At 41.9% G+C, this 18349-nt stretch overlaps 1 protein-coding gene across 2 annotated transcripts in view; it reads left to right on the plus strand.

Moving 5' to 3' along the window:
• LOC115085620 (regulating synaptic membrane exocytosis protein 2-like) overlaps window positions 1–4388 on the plus strand; it is a 914496-nt gene extending 910108 nt beyond the window's left edge. Inside the window, exons 25-26 of one of the 2 annotated variants that reach the window (XM_029591858.1) lie at window positions 825–964; window positions 3372–4388. In XM_029591858.1, the coding sequence (XP_029447718.1) occupies window positions 825–964; window positions 3372–3590 (359 nt within the window). In that variant the 3' untranslated portion in view covers window positions 3591–4388. The remainder of the gene's footprint in view (window positions 1–824; window positions 965–3371) is intronic. The other variant, XM_029591859.1, reaches the window with a different exon arrangement.
• Window positions 4389–18349: the final 13961 nt, after the last annotated feature.

Here is an 18349-nt window from a genome sequence, read left to right on the forward strand (position 1 = left end):
TGGTATGATGTGATATAACAACCAAGACTGGAAAAAGGCATATGAAAGTCCTGATCTGAATTTCAAAAATGACTGCTTTGGCTAAATAGGGAACTACTTTGCACCTGCGAGTTGAGTAGGGGGAAGGGGGAATAAAACACTTCATACTTTCTTGTTACATGCTCTCTTTTACTGCCCCCAACTTAAACGTGCCCAAAGGAAAGTCCCTGTTTAATGCATTTTGCGAGCCCCATGCATATGTTTTAGTGGCTCTGAGGAGGGCAGTTTTCAGACAGGCCAATTTTGCAGATCAATCGCTATTTTCCAATAGTAAAGGACTTTGAAAATTGCCCTCTTAAAGCCATAATGGGGTAAATTTTCAAAAGGACACTTAACTGTAACACCTATGCTTACTTTTCAGCCTTCACAAACCCAGCCAGTTTTTAGATATTGTGTTTGAATGGCAACCTACTACGCAGCTAACAGTACGTGCGTAGACTTACATGGTGTTAAGGGCATAAAACGTGTGCATTAGTGATATGTCTACTACATGTGACCAGTCTGGAAATTGAAATGGCCGCAGCTAGTTTCCTCCCAGGCCTTTGAATCACCTTCCCCACCCCCACCCCGGCCAAAAGAACAGTTGTTATAACTCTACATACATACTTTCTGATGGCTAAAAGTCCACTTAGCTGAATGACTTTTTTTACCCATGTAAAATTGCCCCCAATGTGTCTAATGCCTCTACTCTAGCACTAGTGCATTCACATTTTAAACTGAACATTGTAGTAAATATTCCCACACTTAGATATCCTTTAACTTCCTGTTCCTCCTTCTTCTCTTAGCACCCTACGTCAAGGTATATCTTTTAGAAAACGGAGTCTGCATAGCCAAAAAGAAAACCAAGGTAGCAAGAAAAACGCTGGAACCTCTTTACCAGCAGCTTTTGTCCTTTGAAGAGTCCTCGCAAGGAAAGGTTTTACAGGTAACCTCCTAAGCTTCTGTAAGCCGTATGCGTGCTTATGTAAACAGGACAAGGGGATGTGGGGGTTGGTTTCACACTGTTTCAGACTTTCAAAGCGTGATTGCCCCATTTTCCTCATGGATAAAGTCACTGCTGTATTGAAATCTAGCCAACAGGAGTCCTGTGCAGCACCCTGTAGCATGTTGTATCTCATCTCAGGGCCCAGTCATCATTAAACCGACTGTTCTACAGTGCATCCTGCTAAAATGTCCCTGACTTCAGTGAGCATTCTGCTGCTGCTGCTGCTGCTGCCCACAGGAAATGCCATTGCTTTGCATGGAATTGCCTGTGAGGAAATATCTCAGCCATGTCAGGAACCAGCCCTCTTCCGAGACTGAGACAGTAGCTGCACCAGTTGGACAAATGAACTGCACCTGTAGGGTTGCCAACTGACTGGCACGTGACTGGCCTGATTAGTTTTCATTATCTGAAACTGGTGGTTGGCACAGCTTTTAAACCTGCAGCGTGACTGCCGGTATATTTGAAATTTACAAAATCAGGACTGGGACCCCGGTTCAAACCTGCCCCAGAGAAGGATTGCGGCCAGTCAGCACCTCAAGAGGGTGGAGATTCTCTTCCTCTATGCTTCCTGCTAGGAACTGCACTGTCCATTCAGCTGGGGACAAGGAAAAGAGGATACACAGTCGGCTCTTGTGAATGCTGCTGGTATGAGTTGGAGGTAGAGGATACTCTTTCTCCTCAGTCATGTGGCCTTTGCTATCAGTACAGCACCTGCTCTTTGTGTGCCCAGTACACAGCCTTCCACTGCACATGGGAGTGGCAGGGGATCCCTTTCTTCCCTGCACCCATAGCCTGGCTTCTGCCAACAGTTTTTAAGAAGGGAAGAGGGACCCTCAGACTGCAGTTCTGGAGAGTAGGGGGGAATGGCTCTTGCCCACATCAACCTTTGTTGTTGCTTTGGGGGAACAGAAGGATATTGGTTTTCCCTGCACTCTGGCCTCTGCTGCTGCTTCTATGGAAAAGGGATCTCCTCCTTTTCCCGAAAGGAGTGAGGGATCCTTCATCTCTACTCCTACCCCTGCAGCATCTGCTGTCCCCACTGCTTCTTAGTTGGCAAGAAATCCCGCTTCTTTGCGTGCTGGAAGCAATGAAAGCCCTCTTGGAGAGTTTAGGGGAAAGAAAGAGAAAACAGATAGCTGGGGAAGAGGATAGATGAGAGACAACCAGGAGGAAGAGGGAGAGAAGGAACAGTTGAATGGGAGAAAAGATACAGTGGGGGAAAGAGAAGCAGGCTAGAGAGTAAAAAGGATGAATGGGGGTAAGCACGCAGCAGGGTGACAGTGAGGGGCTTTGAGACAGTTCTCATGGTTTCGGCATCAACCCTGTTCCAAGGCCTACGTTTTGGTTTCAGACAGACAGCGTGCAGATAAGGCGGGGACACTGCAGGCATTGTGCGCATGTACTGCCAGTCTGCTGCTACCATATCTTTTATTGCTGAAACGGTCTAGCGCAAGGGAATGTGGAGTAGAAGGCCAGTGGCTGGCATGGGGAAGGGAGAAAGGAGGTAGAGTAGAGACTCAGGGATCGGAGAACATCTGTATGTGGCCATTTTGTGTTTTTCACTGAACTGCTATCCCTATCCAGCTGCTAAACAAGCTAGAAATAAAGTGCACTTTCCTCAGCTGTTATCTCTCACCAATACAGACAACTTGTTACATTATCAGATTTCACAATAAATCAAGAATATTTTACCTTTTGCTCAAAATCAGACTCTCATTTTGCCAACTCCCTAAGATAGGGTTTTTAAGCTTAACAGTAAATAATTGGGAAAAAAAAAACTGCTGGCAGAAGAGACATTTTATGGGTACAACTGTAAGAGACAGCTTATTCCCCGGCTTCATAGCAGCTCCTCTCCAGCAATTCCCAGAACAATAGGAATAGCAGTGAGAATGCACTCACTGTCCCCATGGACATTGCTCTTTCTATTTCTTTTCTGACCCAGAAGTATTTAGTGCTAGAAGGGAGGAGGAGGAATAGCCGTGGGAACGGTGAGTGTGATGCTTCTCACTGAGATCTCACCACCCTATCTACCACTGCTGCCATTCCAGAGATCTCTGGGGAGGGGATTGGGGGGAGTAGGATGGACAGCACAGTGCAGAAGGTATCCCGACTTCATGACTGGAGACTTTGCATAAGATTCAGGAGGTGGAAGGGGGTAGCCAAAAAGCCTGGAGTCTCCTGAAAAATCTGAGTGACTTGGGTTTATCTGCTTTACAATAATAACTTTTGTGTGGGGCACCTCAACAAGTGTCACCAGTAAGTTTGGCAGTAATAAATTTGGTGAAACTTAACTGAATACCTAATTGTATTCTCTCCGATTCTAATGTGTTCCCATTTCTCCTAACAGATAATTGTATGGGGAGATTATGGACGGATGGATCACAAATCCTTTATGGGAGTGGCACAGATACTTTTAGATGAACTGGATCTGTCCAACATGGTGATTGGATGGTTCAAACTTTTCCCCCCTTCCTCTCTGGTAGATCCAACTTTGGCCCCTCTGACTAGAAGAGCCTCCCAATCATCTCTTGAAAGCTCAACAGGACCTTCTTATGCACGCTCATAGCAGCTGTGAAACTGTTGTCATTACAACCAGCGTTACAAAAAATAATTACAGGTTGCAAATCCTGTTAACACTGCATGCTTAATGTTGTGTCTTCTGAGCCTGTTTCTAGGGATACAAAGCGATCCTGTATTCTCAGAGGAAGTTGCACACATTGTGCCCTGAAGAAGGCTCTCAGGTGAAGGCGTGAAGCTGTAGAAGACTTGGGTTTGGAGTTCAGTGACCCTCGATTTTAATCCACTCTGAAGCCATGGATTACTAGAACTCAACAAATCAATTTGTCTCATGCAACAAAAGTCCTTTTCAATGGCATATCATTATTTGTTGCTCCCTTTTCTTTATGTATCAACCCCCACTCAAAAATACAAAAAGAAAAAAAACCAAACCCTGGTTATGCCACAGAAAGCCTTGTGTTGAGTCATGGAAGCAGGTGAAAATAGTCGAGCAAAAAAAGGTGATGGGAAAGAGAAAGAAAGTCACTAAGGAACAGCTTAAGGCCATCGCTCGGGACACGTGCAGAGACTGATCCTGGCAGACTTTGGAGCTCCACTTACCACTGCACTGACACCTAAAATGTGATGGACTTCTCTGGAAAAAAATTAAAAAAAAAAAAAAGGATTCTGTGGATTTACTGTACTGTATGAGATAGAAACTTTTTTTGCATGGACACAAATTTAGCTGGACACAAATTATTTTCTTGGGGCTGCAACTTGCAAAAAAAAAAAATTAAAAAAAATCAGCCATTTTCAACAATTTATATTATTTTTAAAAATAAATTTCACTAGTGCATGGTTTTAAAGGGGAGAGAATGCAACAGCGTGATACAAAGACACACCAGAATTATCATTCTTTAAACCAATCATGGTCTGTGTTTTGGCAGACATATATTAAAGAATAAAAATACTTTCTAGAAAATATTTAAAATTTTGTTTGTGACAAAAGATAAATGTAATATATGAAATTTATTTAAAGGTAAAAGCCTTGTAAAGTTCAACATTCTGTGCAAATTGTATATGTCCTTCTGGCCACCCTCTTTTCTTTCTGTCTTTCACTTTCCATGCATTTTCCTCTTTCTGGTTTGTTCTTTCTCCATCTACCTCTGTTTTCCTCCTTTCCCTAAAAGATCATAATAGTCCTAAACTGTTAACCTTGTCTTACTACGCTACACCCCCGAATTTGGTTCAGGGTTGCAGATTTTTTTCCTGCATTTCTGGATTCTTAAAGGTGACAATTGTTTAAAAACTGTCTTTATTTCAAGCATGTTGAAAAGGATTTTGCAACATGGTTTGGGAGTACATTAAAGTAATTCAGCATGTATTTGATTAAAAAAGAAATTTGATCTTTTTGCAACTTATTGTACAGTGCATGGTGATTTATTTTCATTTTTTCCCCTCACCATCAAACTGAATTTTTCGACAAAATATTGGAATCATGTTGCCATTGTACACTCTCGTCAATAAATTTGTTCTTAGCACCCAGCATCCTTCATTCAGGGGTTGAAATGTCATTTTCTCAAAAGCCTCTGAGGACAAAAGATAATATTGTTTCCTTTTAAATCTGAGCAAATTTTTGTTTTTACTATACCAGACCAATTACTACACCTTCACATCATAAATAGTAACAATTACTATTCAAGCTGTGAAGTTCTATTTTTCAGGAATTGTGTTTGCAAGGATAAATGTGTGATGATTTAATGAGCATGCAAAATGGTTTCTTTCGCAACTTGAATCAAACAAATTTGAAGACACTTTGAGTTCAGGTGGCTGATTGAGGCTATTGCCAGAGCCTAAGAGTGAAATTTGCAGTTGTTAGTACACCTTTTAATACAGCAGGATCCTTATTGTTTCCACTGGATGGTGATTCTTGTTTGCCTTCACCATCATTTTTGTTCTTGTAAGGAAATTAACTGGCTAACATTTAACATCGAGGTCCCCTTTTTTTTCTCGGGTCTTCTCATGCCTTTAATGCATTTACATGGTTAAATGTTGAAACATTACAATAATGTTTTAAATATATACATATTAACTGTGTGTTTACTTTTACGTTAATGCCATGCACACAGTTACTTTATTGTATCTTTTTAAGATTGCTTGAAATAATGCCCATTATAAAATACATCTGCCTCTTATGAGAGCATAAGTAGCAATGGGTAACACAATGCCTTTTACTTCATGTAGTGCAATATGACATACACCAAAACTATGTCTTAACATACAGTACTAAGACGATGAAGCAATGTTAAGTTTTTGAAGGAATTGCTAAAATCGTTTTTTGGAATAATTTAAATACCTATGTACCAGCAACAAATACAAAAGTTATACCATCTACAGTATCCCTTAGCTAAACAAAGAGAATACTTATACATAGTACCCTTTTCCCAATACTGAGAGATACAGTAATATGTTCTTTTGTTCATATCCCTAGAAATTGTCTAATTTTAATAAGAACATGATCATATGAAAGAATTGTACATATTTGTCATTATGCAGTATTTATTTAAAAGTTGATGTATTTTTTTTTTAAATTTCACATAACGTCTGCAACTCTGTTTATGATTTAGTCATGTAAATAGCACTATTCCAGTGCCCACTGCTGTCTTGTACATAAGAATGTTTTAAAAGCAAAAGGACATTTCAGTTGGGGGAAGAAAGGGCAGAATAGGCCTATACTGAACACTCAACTACTGTAAATCAAATTCATTCTGGTGATGGTATTTAACACTTTAAATAAAAGATTTTCTTTATAGAATTTGAATGTTATGTTTTCTTTGGTAAGTGAGAAAACCAAAGTCTTGAAAAGACAGTCATAAAAAGAAACTTTCAAACAACTCCACGCAGCCCCATATACAATGCATATATAGCCTTGCAGAGATCTACTACAGTATTTCATAACCTGCGCATATCAGGTATGCACACATTATAAAATACGCTTATGTTTACTTCAAAATACGCCCATATATTTCCTTACATGCAAATATGTGAAATTCATTAAAAATACATATTTTTTCCTAACCTTTTTTTAATTCAAAATTTGTTTTATTTTGAAATGATAGAACACAGCACACAGTTAAATTACTTTTGTGCACAATACAATAATCAGACATAAAAGCCTTCTCCCCATGAACTGGAATGATAGTATAAACTTCATCATACCATTTTCCCTAATAACCCTGCTGTTCATCTTACTCCCCCTGTATAAGCTCCTTCCATCCCCACCAGTCATTCCTCAGACACACTCTCTCTTATCCTACGCTGTTATCTTTTAGAAGTGAAAGTTTCCCACTGACACCTTTTTTCAACTTCCAATCTGAAGAATACCCCATCTGATGCAAAGCATTATAATCATTCACATTTAGAAGACTGAAAAACATTTCCAGGTCTGAACATGCTCTACAAATACTTTTCTAGCCAAACGTTGAACATCAAATCTTTCCATTCTCATTAGAAAAATCATCCTCTCTCACCACATAGAAAATAAAGGAAACTTATCAGTTGTCTATTCTCTGAGAATGCAATTACACGTCACCATCAGTGCCAAGGTAAGGAATATTAAATAGTGCCCTTTCTGGATATCTGGAGATAGACTTTATCACTCTCATGTCCCCCAAAAGCAAAATATCCCCTTTGAATGGCAGCTCTATATCAGTGCATTTATTCATAGAAACATAGAAACATAGAAATGACGGCAGAAGAAGACCAAACGGCCCATCCAGTCTGCCCAGCAAGCTTCACATTTTTTTTTTCTCATACTTATCTGTTTCTCTTAGCTCTTTGGTTCTATTTCCCTTCCACCCCCACCATTAATGTAGAGAGCAGTGATGGAGCTGCAACCAAGTGAAATATCAAGCTTGATTAGTTATGGGTAGTAGGGGAAGTAACCGCCGCAATAAGCAAGCTACACCCATGCTTATTTGTTTTACCCAGACTGTTATTCAGCCCTTATTGGTTGTTTTTCTTCTCCCCTGCCGTTGAAGCAGGGAGCTATGCTGGATATGCGTGTAGTATCAGTTTTTCTTCTCCCCTGCCGTTGAAGCAGAAAGCTATGCTGGATATGCGTGAAGTATCAGTTTTTCTTCTCCCCTGCCGTTGAAGCAGGATATGCATTGAAAGTGAAGTATCAGGCTTATTTGGTTTGGGGTAGTAACCGCCGTAACAAGCCAGCTACTCCCCGCTTTGTGAGTGCGAATCCTTTTTTCTTCTCCCCTGCTGTTGAAGCAGAGAGCTATGCTGGATATGCGTGAAGTATCAGTTTTTCTTCTCCCCTGCCGTTGAAGCAGAGAGCTATGCTGGATATGCATTGAAAGTGAAGTATCAGGCTTATTTGGTTTGGGGTAGTAACCGCCGTAACAAGCCAGCTACTCCCCACTTTGTGAGTGCGAATCCTTTTTTCCACATTTCCTCTTGCTGTTGTAGCTTAAAGCGATGTTGGAGTCACAGTAACCATGTGTATGTTTATTGAATAAGGGTATTATCTCCAGGCAGTAGCCGTCATTCTGGCGAGCCACCCACTCTTTATTGACGGCCTCTTGATTTTATGGATCCACAGTGTTTATCCCACGCCCCTTTGAAGTCCTTCACAGTTCTGGTCTTCACCACTTCCTTCGGAAGGGCATTCCAGGCATCCACCACCCTCTCCGTGAAGAAATACTTCCTGACATTGGTTCTGAATCTTCCTCCCTGGAGCTTCAAATCGTGACCCCTGGTTCTGCTGATTTTTTTCCTATGGAAAAGGTTTGTCGTTGTCTTTGGATCATTAAAACCTTTCAAGTATCTGAAAGTCTGTATCATATCACCTCTGCTCCTCCTTTCCTCCAGGGTGTACATATTTAGATTCTTCAATCTCTCCTCATAAGTCATTTGATGAAGACCTTCCACCTTTTTGGTCGCCCTTCTCACGTCAATTCTGCTTGCCAAAATGTGAAATTTTTGTGACAAGTGAGAAATACATGCACAAAAGTATCTTTTTCAGTTTTATACTTATGACAATCATCAGTGTCTACCAATTTCATTTAAAATAAATGTATCTATCCACTTGACAGTGATATAAAATTATATACTGCATTTCCTTGCAGTGTACCACTATTGGTAATCTGTGTAGGTCTTGAAACAAAACACTGAGTTGATCAAATGTATAAGGTCTTCTCATTTCTCTAGACCAATAATCCACCAAATTTTTTAACCCATCATGCCCCATATTTGACTTAAAGAAACCATACCATTGAGAAATAGAATTCTTCCCCTTCGCTATATGTTCCATCTCATTAATAATTTTGATCTCTCTCTTATGCTCAGGAATAAGTGCGAAACTAAAGATATAATGTTGAACTTGCAGATAACCAAAAAAGTGTTTGTGCAGGATTGAAAAGCTCTCTGCAGGCGCGCACATGTTACAAAATCCGAGGTCAGCGCACGCAAGGGGGTGCACAATTATGCAACTTGCCCGCGCCATGCTGCGCTGCCTTCCTCCATTCCCTCCCAGGCCGCTCCGAAATCGGAGCGGCCTGGGAGGGAACTTCCCCATAGCCTGACCTTCCCACCCTTCCCCTAATGTTTCCCCCCCCTAGCCCTACTCTAACCCCCCCAAAAGTTTTATCCTTCCTTTTGCGCCTGCCTCCAAGTTGCGTGCTCCGGCAGGCTGCCGGCACGCGATCCCTCATCACAGCAGCATGGCCGCTGTGTTTCAGGCCTCTGGCCCCACCCCGCCCAGCCCCTTTTGTAAAGCCCCGGGACTTACACGCGTTCTGGGGCTTTACGCACGCTGCCGGGCCTTTTTAAAATAGGCCCGGTGTGTGTAAAGCCTCCGGATTTACACGCGTAACCTTTTGAAAATCCGGCCCTAAGAGTAATGCCTTCCATAACATATTCTGCTGTTTGCCTGCTGATACTTGATTATCAGGAAGAAGAAACATTCCCATAGGGGCATGAGTAAACTGTAAAGAATCATATTTAAATTTCTTACTTATACATTCCCTGAGTTACCTCCGATGACAAGCACAGTTGTACAACTTAAAGCTAGGTGCATTCATTCCTCTCCAAACTTTACTTCTAACTAGCCTAATATATGCTATTTTAAGTTGACGCCCTTTCCATACAAATTTTACAAATATAGATTTGAGAGTAGCTAAATCCTCATTCCTCATCCAGCAGGGAAATCATTTATAATCTATATAAAATCTTGGGCATTAACACCATTTTGAAAATTGCATGACTTCCCCTCATTGAGACTGGCAATTCCCTCCAGAAAAATAGTTGATGCACCATCTCTTGTACTACAGCTTTTATATTCAGCTCATAGAATAAGGAAAGTTATTCAGAATCCAGACTCCTAAATATTTAATCTTTATAGGAGCCCTTTGAAAATGAAAAGGACCCTCCCATAACTCAAGCATACCAGTACGGAGAGGTAAAGCCTCAGATTATTCATAATTTATCATGAGACCTGCAAAGAATTGAAAAGTTATAAAAATAGCCATAATGGGCTCTATACCTTTCTAAGCATCTGCTAAGAACAGCAGAAGGCCATCTGCAAACAGACACATCTTAATTTCCTGATTCCCAACCACTAAACCCCTAATCTCCAGATTTTGTCTCACTTTAACCGCCAACAGTTCCATTGTCAACATAACCAGAAGTGGTATCAATGGGCAGCCCTGATGTAAATTCCCTAAAGCCATTTACAATGATATGTGCTTTTGGATCAGTATATAATAATCAAATCCAATTAACAAAATGTACCTTAATCCCAAATTTGGCTAATATCCAAAACATATAATTCCAATTTACCTTGTCAAATGCCTTTTCCATGTCTAAACTCAAGACCATACTCCTGTTATTCCGCAGCTTTCCATCCAACAGTACTTCTAATAATTTGCAAACATTTTTATCTCCATATTGTCCAGATACAAAATTGGTCTATCGGGCTCTGCTAAAGATGACCAAACATTGCACATCCGATTTGCCAATATGGAAGCCAATAATTTTGTATCTAATTAGAAGTGAGATCAGCTGATAAGAAGAAGGGGAACCCAAATCTCTACCCTTTTTTGGCAACACTATTATAACTGCTTGATTCATATGGGAAGTATCAAAACCATATAATAAAGCATAGTTAAACATTTCCTTAAGCGCTTTAATTTCCCAATAACTCTAAAGATCTCCACCTCAGAAATGGGCATATTAAGTTTATCCATTAAGTTCCCCTGCAATTCAAGAAGAGAAAGATCATCAAAAACTCTCTCTCATTAAAACATTAGTTGCCCCCACAGAATACAGTTCCTGATAGAAAGACCTAAAGACCTCTAAATTGTACTCATATCAGTTAGTGGGATACCCTGTAATATAGGTTTTTTGCCTTACACCCTTAACTAAGTGAGTCATCAATTTCCCAGCCTGTTCCCATATTTGTGAAATTGGAAGTGAAAATAATTAATGGAAGATTCTGCCTTTATATGAAGTAAATGATTTAACAATGCCTTTGTCTCCTCCATGGCCTTTTTAACCTCTCCAGAGAGAAAAGATATATGTTCCTTTTTTATATCCTGCATTCTTCTAGATAACTTCAGATCTCCAAATCTCTCTTTCTTTTGCTTACCATGTAAATCATTATCTCCCCCTTCATTACTACTTTCCCTGCTTCTCAAAGAAGCACTGGGGACACAGGAGCTTCATTAAATTTCTTGTACTCTGTCTACTTTTGACATAAGAAGTCATAGAATTCAGAGTCTCTAAAAGGGCCCAGGCTCATTTGCCAAGAAAAATAGTCTATACTTTCTTTAGCTACTTTTAGAGCCAATAAAACAGAAGCATGGTCTGAGATAGTAATGTTACCAATAGAAGCATTTAGAACTATATGAAACAAGTGCTCCGAAATGAGAATATAGTCTATTCTGGAGAAACTCTGGTGAGGATTAGGAAAACAAGTATAATCCTCTCCAGGTTGCAATAATTAGACACCATATGTATAGAACACCCAATTCCCTTTGCAACAAATGTATCTCCCTACAGTGTTCCTGCAGATTATGAGATCATGACAGTCTACCATCACAAAAATACCTGGCATCTCCCTGCCTACATGCAGAGTGCTAACCTTATAGAATATTCTTCCGATCCCACTCATCCAAACTTTTAACATCCTCCCCCAAAATCCTTCACCCCCACAAATCCTAAGCCCTTCTTCTTTCCTCCACCTCTATCTATTCCCAAGCATACACCATCCATACCACATTAAAAAAAAAAAAAGAACCCCCTTAATGTAGCCCCAAGGGACCTCTATCTTCCAATGTCTAGTATCTCCTTACAGCCAGAAATCAAAAGATGGGCCTGCAGGACCCCTCCGCTTCTAAGTCCCCTCATTGTAAGAAAACACCCTGAAATCTTTGCAAACATATCGATCCATGTTATACTTTCCTATAAGTGTGTTGAACATGTAAAATTAAGAAACAATAAGTGAAATGAGAGCATAACAACAATAATTCTCAGTAGATGCAAAGTATCATTGCTAGACTGATGCTTTGAAAATGGCCATCACCAAGTGGCTGATGCTCATTCAGACTGTAGACTTGTAAGATTTCCAACCTTGGTATCAAGGCCTATCACTCTGTTCCAATTGGCCCATATTTCCCAATTGCATTCCTCCAAATCTTGGAAAAGAAACTTGTTGATCTTCACTCTCGTCCCAACACTCTGAGTTTGCCTTGGAGACTTCATGATGTAGTAATAAAAAAAAATGCCTGTAAATGGTGGGATGAGTGGTAATATATTACATTATAGAACACACAACACAGATTTGTAAAAGCAAATACTTGGTTTACTAAATATGTAAAATATGGTAAAATCAGTCAATATTGTAAAAATGAGCAAAGGCAAACAGTATCTCAGTAAATATTCTTAAATCAATAATGTAAATAATATTGCTGTAATAAAAGTAGAGATATATACAGAGATACCTCCCTCACAGTCTCCCTATTGTAAGCAACATATCTGGGAATATTGAGAAATAAAAAAGCCTGGAGAAACACCATGAGATAGATAAAGGCACTCTCCCTCTGGCGATCTGAATGGACACTGTTAATTACATACTCTTATCTCTAGGTCTAGTCTAAGTTTTTTTGTAAGTCCAATTATCCTATTTTAAAATTCACAGTTTCAGCAACTTTATGCCTTAAGCTGTGGTCTTGCTTTGAAACATTCTATTGTTCCATGAGTCACAGAGAGTTCAAGTGCTGGCCTTATCAGGCAGTTAGCAGATGTTTCCTGTTCCTATTTCAGCTTGTTACTTACTTAGCAGACTAAACACGAGACAGCATGTATAATTAGCGTGGTTAGAAAAAAATCATATGCTAAGCTGTTGTGCAATTAATATTGATCCACATTTATTATTGGTGATTAGCTTTGTTCCACTATTATCCCCACCTGCCGCATCATGAAGAACTTCCTGCTGGTTTCCACACTCCACCCACCAAGTCTTGGAAGAAAGGAAGCATCCAAAAGACTGTCAAGAATATTTTAAAAATGTGCATTTTACTTTAGCCTTAAGTTACATTAGCAAAGCTAACTTAAATGAGTTTTTTCCTATTTTCATTAAAAGTTATCACACGTAACACACTGTAGCATATTTATTTATTTATTTATTTATTTAAAATCTTTTCTATACCGTCGTTTAGTAGAATACCGTCACAACGGTTTACATATAGGCACATATAGTAAATTGTACATGCAAACTGTTCCTATTATTAGTAATGGAGGTGCCTGATGATCTCGGTAACATCATTTCATAGTAATGGCTAAGAGTTTAGTGATGATTAATCTGACTTGTGACTTAAGATAAAGACTGTAAAATTATACATTTAATTTAAAAGTTGCAATAGACAAAACCATGACATACATACATAAAATGTGCTAGTGCTCTATGAAGATTTTATGTGTACAGCTTTCAGCGTTTTTCTCTCTCTCGCTCTCTTTGTGGAAAGGCTTCTCTAAAGAGCCATGTCTTTAAGCTCTCTCCTTTCTTTGCAGTAATACTTTCAAATACATAATAATAAAAGCCACTGCAATGCAACATGCAAACCCTATCAGGAAACAGATTAATACTTCTATTCCCCATACTTTAATCTGTTCCCATAAAGATAAAAAAGGCTTTCGCCGCTGTGGTTCAACTAGCCATTCAGGGGGGGCAGATTATAATTTTTCTCTAAATACTTGGTTAAATTAAGAATTATAGAGGTATTATCAGTAACTTCTACACATCACTGATTACCATAAGTTGTCTGACGCAGTGATTTTCAACTGGTATGTCGCCAAGCACCAGCAGGTGTGTTGCAGCGCCCAGCGTCCCCTTGCCCCAGTTGTTCTTCCCTTCTCCTCAGGGGCGGAATGGCCTATCATGGGATCGATCATCCCCCGGTGGACCGATGCAGTTAATAGCAGAGTTGCGTGCTGCCACCAGAGGCCAGGCCGATGGTGGCTGAAGAGCAGAGAAACGTTGCGTGCTGTCACCGGAGACCAGGCCGGTGGCAGCTGAAGAGTAGAGAGATGCTGCGTGCCACGGCTGGAAGCCAGGCCAGCGGTGGCTGAAGAGTGGAGGCCAGGCTTATTGGGCCAAACAATGAGAAGAGGCTCCACATAAGAGAGGAGACTTGCTTGTGTGTATATGTGAATGGCAGTTTGTGTGTGTGTGTGTATGTGTGTGAGTGGCAGCTTTGAGTGTGTATGGTAGAATGGGTACCTGAGTGGCAGCTTTGTGTGTGTGTGTGGTAGAATGGGTGCCTGAGTGGCAGCTTTGTGTGTGTATGTGTGTGTGTGTGTGTGTGTGTGTGGTAGAATGGGTGCCTGGGTGCGTGAGTGGCAGCTTTGTGAGTGTGTGGCCGAATGGGTTCCTGGGTGTGTGAGCGGCAGCTTTGTGAGTGTGGTAGAATGGGTGCCTGGGTGCATGAGTGGCAGCTTTGTGTGTGTGTGTGTGGTAGAATGGGTGCCTGGGTGAGTGAGTGGCAGCTTTGTGAGTGTGTGGTCGAATGGGTTCCTGGGTGCGTGAGCAGCAGCTTTGTGAGTATGTGGTAGAATGGGTGCCTGGGTGCATGAGTGGCAGCTTTGTGTGTGTATGTGGTAGAATGGCTGCCTGGGTTCAAGAGTGGCAGCTTTGTGTGTGTCTGGTAGAATGGGAGCAAGAGCATTTGTGTGTGATTGAGAGCTTGTATGTAAGTGAGAGAGCATGTGTGATCGAGAGAGAGACTGGTCAGAGGTGATGTGTTTTTGTGAGAGAGAGAGAGAGACTGCAGAAAGGTGATGTGTTTTTGTGAGAGAGAGAGACTACTCAGGGAGGTGATGATTTCTGTGTGAGAGACAGATTAGTCAGGGAGGAAACTGGTGTGTGTGTGTGTGTGAGAGATAGAGACTGGTCAGGGAGGTGACTGGTGTGTATGTGTTGGACAGAGACTGGTCAGGGAGGTGACGTGTGTATGTGTGAGAGAGACAGAGACTGTTCAGGGAGATGACTGGTGTGTGCTGGTGTGTGTGTGAGAGACAGAGGCTGGTCAGGGAGGTGACTGAGATAGACTTAATTTTTGGGTACTTGCCAGGTTCTTATGGCCTGGATTGGCCACTGTTGGAAACAGGATGCAGGGCTTGATGGACCCTTGGTCTGGCCCAGTATGGCATGTTCTTATGTTCTTATGGTGTGTGTGAGACAGAGACTGTGTGTGAGTGACTGGTTGTGGGCCCTAAGGAAGAGGTGTTGGGTTTGTGGCAGAGTGGACTCTTAGTCGCTGTGGAGATGACTCCTCCCATGGGGAGGGACCCCGTGGGGAACCACAGCGATAGGCTAGACTCATAGAGCAGACACTGGAGATGAAAAGCTTTATTGTACTGCTGTAGATGGATGGTAGAAATGCAGGAAGGTATGGCACTGAAGTCCAGCAAGGTGCCAATATGTTCAGACAGCCTCAGATGTAGAAGTCTCACCCAGATGTACAAGGTTGGTAGTGTTCCGCAGAGCGGGATAAGCCAAACCTGGTGGGTGGTATGGAGAGCTGGATCATAAAGGTACTCACTGAAGAGTAGTGCTGGAATCCTCCTGGTTGATGGTGAAGGCGAACCCGAGGTCCGTGATGCAGGATATGTTGAGCTGGATAGGCCCTCAAGAAGCGAGTACCTGGAAGCGCAGAATCCTAAAAAATAAGAAAGACCCCCGAGGAGCGGTTATCTAGTTAGTAGAAACCCCGAAGGGTAGTTGGAAGCGAGAGACCCCCGAGGAGCGGGTGCCCAGAGCTTCTTCAGGAGCGAGATATCCCGGAGGGTAGCGAGGAGTCTAAGCGTGCAGCTTAGAAGCAGTCAGAGTAGCTAAACCGAAGTCCTTGCTAACTTGTTTGTTGGAAGCGGATCGGAGGCTTAAATACCCAGAGGTATTGACGTCATGCGGTGGGGATGCCCCCGAGGTTCCCGCCATGACGTGTAGATAAGCGTAGGCAGCGTGCGCGTGCGTGCCCTAGGAAGCCACAGGAAGGAGCATGGTGGATGGGGACGCCCATGCTGAATTGGAGACGCAGTGGGTTTCTGCTCTCGGCACCGGAGGCAGCCATCTTACCCATGGAGGAGGAGAAAGGCAAAATAGAGGTGAGGCAGAGTGGTCACAGCCATCTGCGACTGGCGGACGCAACAAGAGGACTGTGAGGTCAGAGCTTTAGCAGCCACTGCTGCTTCTGCTGTGTGCTATTGGCCTGCAAGGAAAAGGAGTAGGAGAGTTGCTGGAGAGGGTAAGTAAAGGTGGTTTTTAAGTTTATTTTTCTTGATTGACTGCCATTTTAATTATTGGGCATTATGTGATGTATCTGCTGTTTTGAAATAATTTATTGATATTTGGACAATTTTTAATAATTTTTATGAGTTTTTAATTGTTGGATGTTATTCTGTTCTTCAGCTGTTTTGTAACATTTATTAGTATAGTTTTACAATTATTTCTGTGTGGGGATCTATAACAGCTTGGCTTGTTCTGTTTTCCTAATAGGGGGTGTATTAGGGGTAGAGTTTTCAAAACTTGCGCACGCGCATGGACGCGTGATTTTATAACATGCGCACGCTAGTGCGCACATGTTATAAAATCGGGGGTCGGCGCGCGCAAGGGGGTGCATGTTTGTGTAACCTGCGCACACCGACGTCCGCGGCCTTCCACAGTTCCCTCCCAGTCCATTCCAATTTAGGAGCGGCCTGGGAGGGAACTTCCCTACCCCCTATACTAACCTTCCTACCCCTTCCCCTAACCTTCCTGCCCCCTAGCCCTATCCTAACCTCCCCAAATCTTTGTCTTACCTTTTGTGCCTGCTTTGAGCAGGCGCAGATTGCACACGCCTGCATCCTGCCAGCATGTGATCCCTCGGCACAGTGGAAAATGGCTGCTGTGCTGGGCACCTCTAGCCCTGCCCCACCCCCAAACCTCCCCACCCCGCAGACTGCCCCTTTCAGCAACCCTGGGACTTACACATGTAGGTCTTTTAAAATCTGGTCCTTAGGGCCAGATTTTAAAATCTACGCCCGATTTTATAACATGCGCGCACAGTGAGTCCTGCCTTGTTTGTACGTGTACCTGCCCCAAAGAGCCACCTTTACTTACCCTCTCCAGCAGCTCTCCTACTCCTTTTCCTGCCGGGTTGTCCTCACCCGCGCCACCTCCCGGAGACGAGTTCCATTGGGGCAATCCCTCGGTGGTCATCACCACTCGCTCTGGCTCAAGGGTCCACAACCATAACAATTTCTCTGCTCTATCAATGTTTTTAATTGTACACCACTTTGGTCTGATTTGCAAATGTGGAATGACTGTTTAATAAAATAAATAAAATTATTATTGAGTTATACTTTTATTTATATGTTTTAAACTATAACGATTTAAAAATTATAAAATGTCTCACTTTGTGACTGTAACTAAATTGTAAAACAAAAGACTTTGAAGGGGCTGTAATAAAACCCATGGTAAAAACTGCTTTTTTATCACGGGTTTTACTTTACTTGCATCTTAGAATCCCGCAGCATTGCAGGATGCAGAAAGTTAATGGGATGCACATCAGGTTGGAGTAAAAAAGCATGCGAAATAGAATAAAATGGCTAAAGATTGAGTTACCCTGAAATCCACACTAATGCAGAAAAGTGTTTTAAATACAGGAGTAAGGAGGTAGGTGCTGCAAATTAGGAGTGTGATCAAAATAGCTTTGCATGTAAGACTGGCACTATGCATCCCTACTTGGGAATAATCTCATATGCAAGGCTATTTTTGGGCAAGACATGCCAGGCAAAATGAAAGGTTAAGGTTCTGTGGGCAAGTACCTACAGTAGATACTTCTAATGTCGGGTTCTCTGATTTAGGATTAAGAGTGTAAACTGTTTAGCCATAGCTGCCTGCCCCTGAGAGGTTATCCTTTCACTTGACATGTTTTGCCAACATGGCTTTGCATGTAAGATTGTGCCCAAGTTGGCATGCACAGTGCCAGTAAATTCTGTTCAGTTGTAGCCTGCCACAGATAGCTTTCTCTTTGATTTTATTTCCTGTGCCTTCCCACAGGGGCCTTGGATGCGAGATTGTGCCTCGTCTGCATGCACAGCACCAACCTTGCATGCAAGGCCACTGTGGAAAGGTTTGGCCAAGTAAAATTGAAGTGTAAGCTCTCTTGGGTGTTCACTTCCAGTCTTGTGAGTGAGAGGGGAGAAAAGGGAAGGGGGATAAAGGAAGGGAAGAGGGTTGTGAGTGAGAGGGGAGGGTTGGAAGCAGGTGGAAGAATTCCC

This window comes from Rhinatrema bivittatum, chromosome 2, assembly GCF_901001135.1.
Source record: "Rhinatrema bivittatum chromosome 2, aRhiBiv1.1, whole genome shotgun sequence".
Classification (NCBI taxonomy): Eukaryota; Metazoa; Chordata; class Amphibia; order Gymnophiona; family Rhinatrematidae; genus Rhinatrema; species Rhinatrema bivittatum.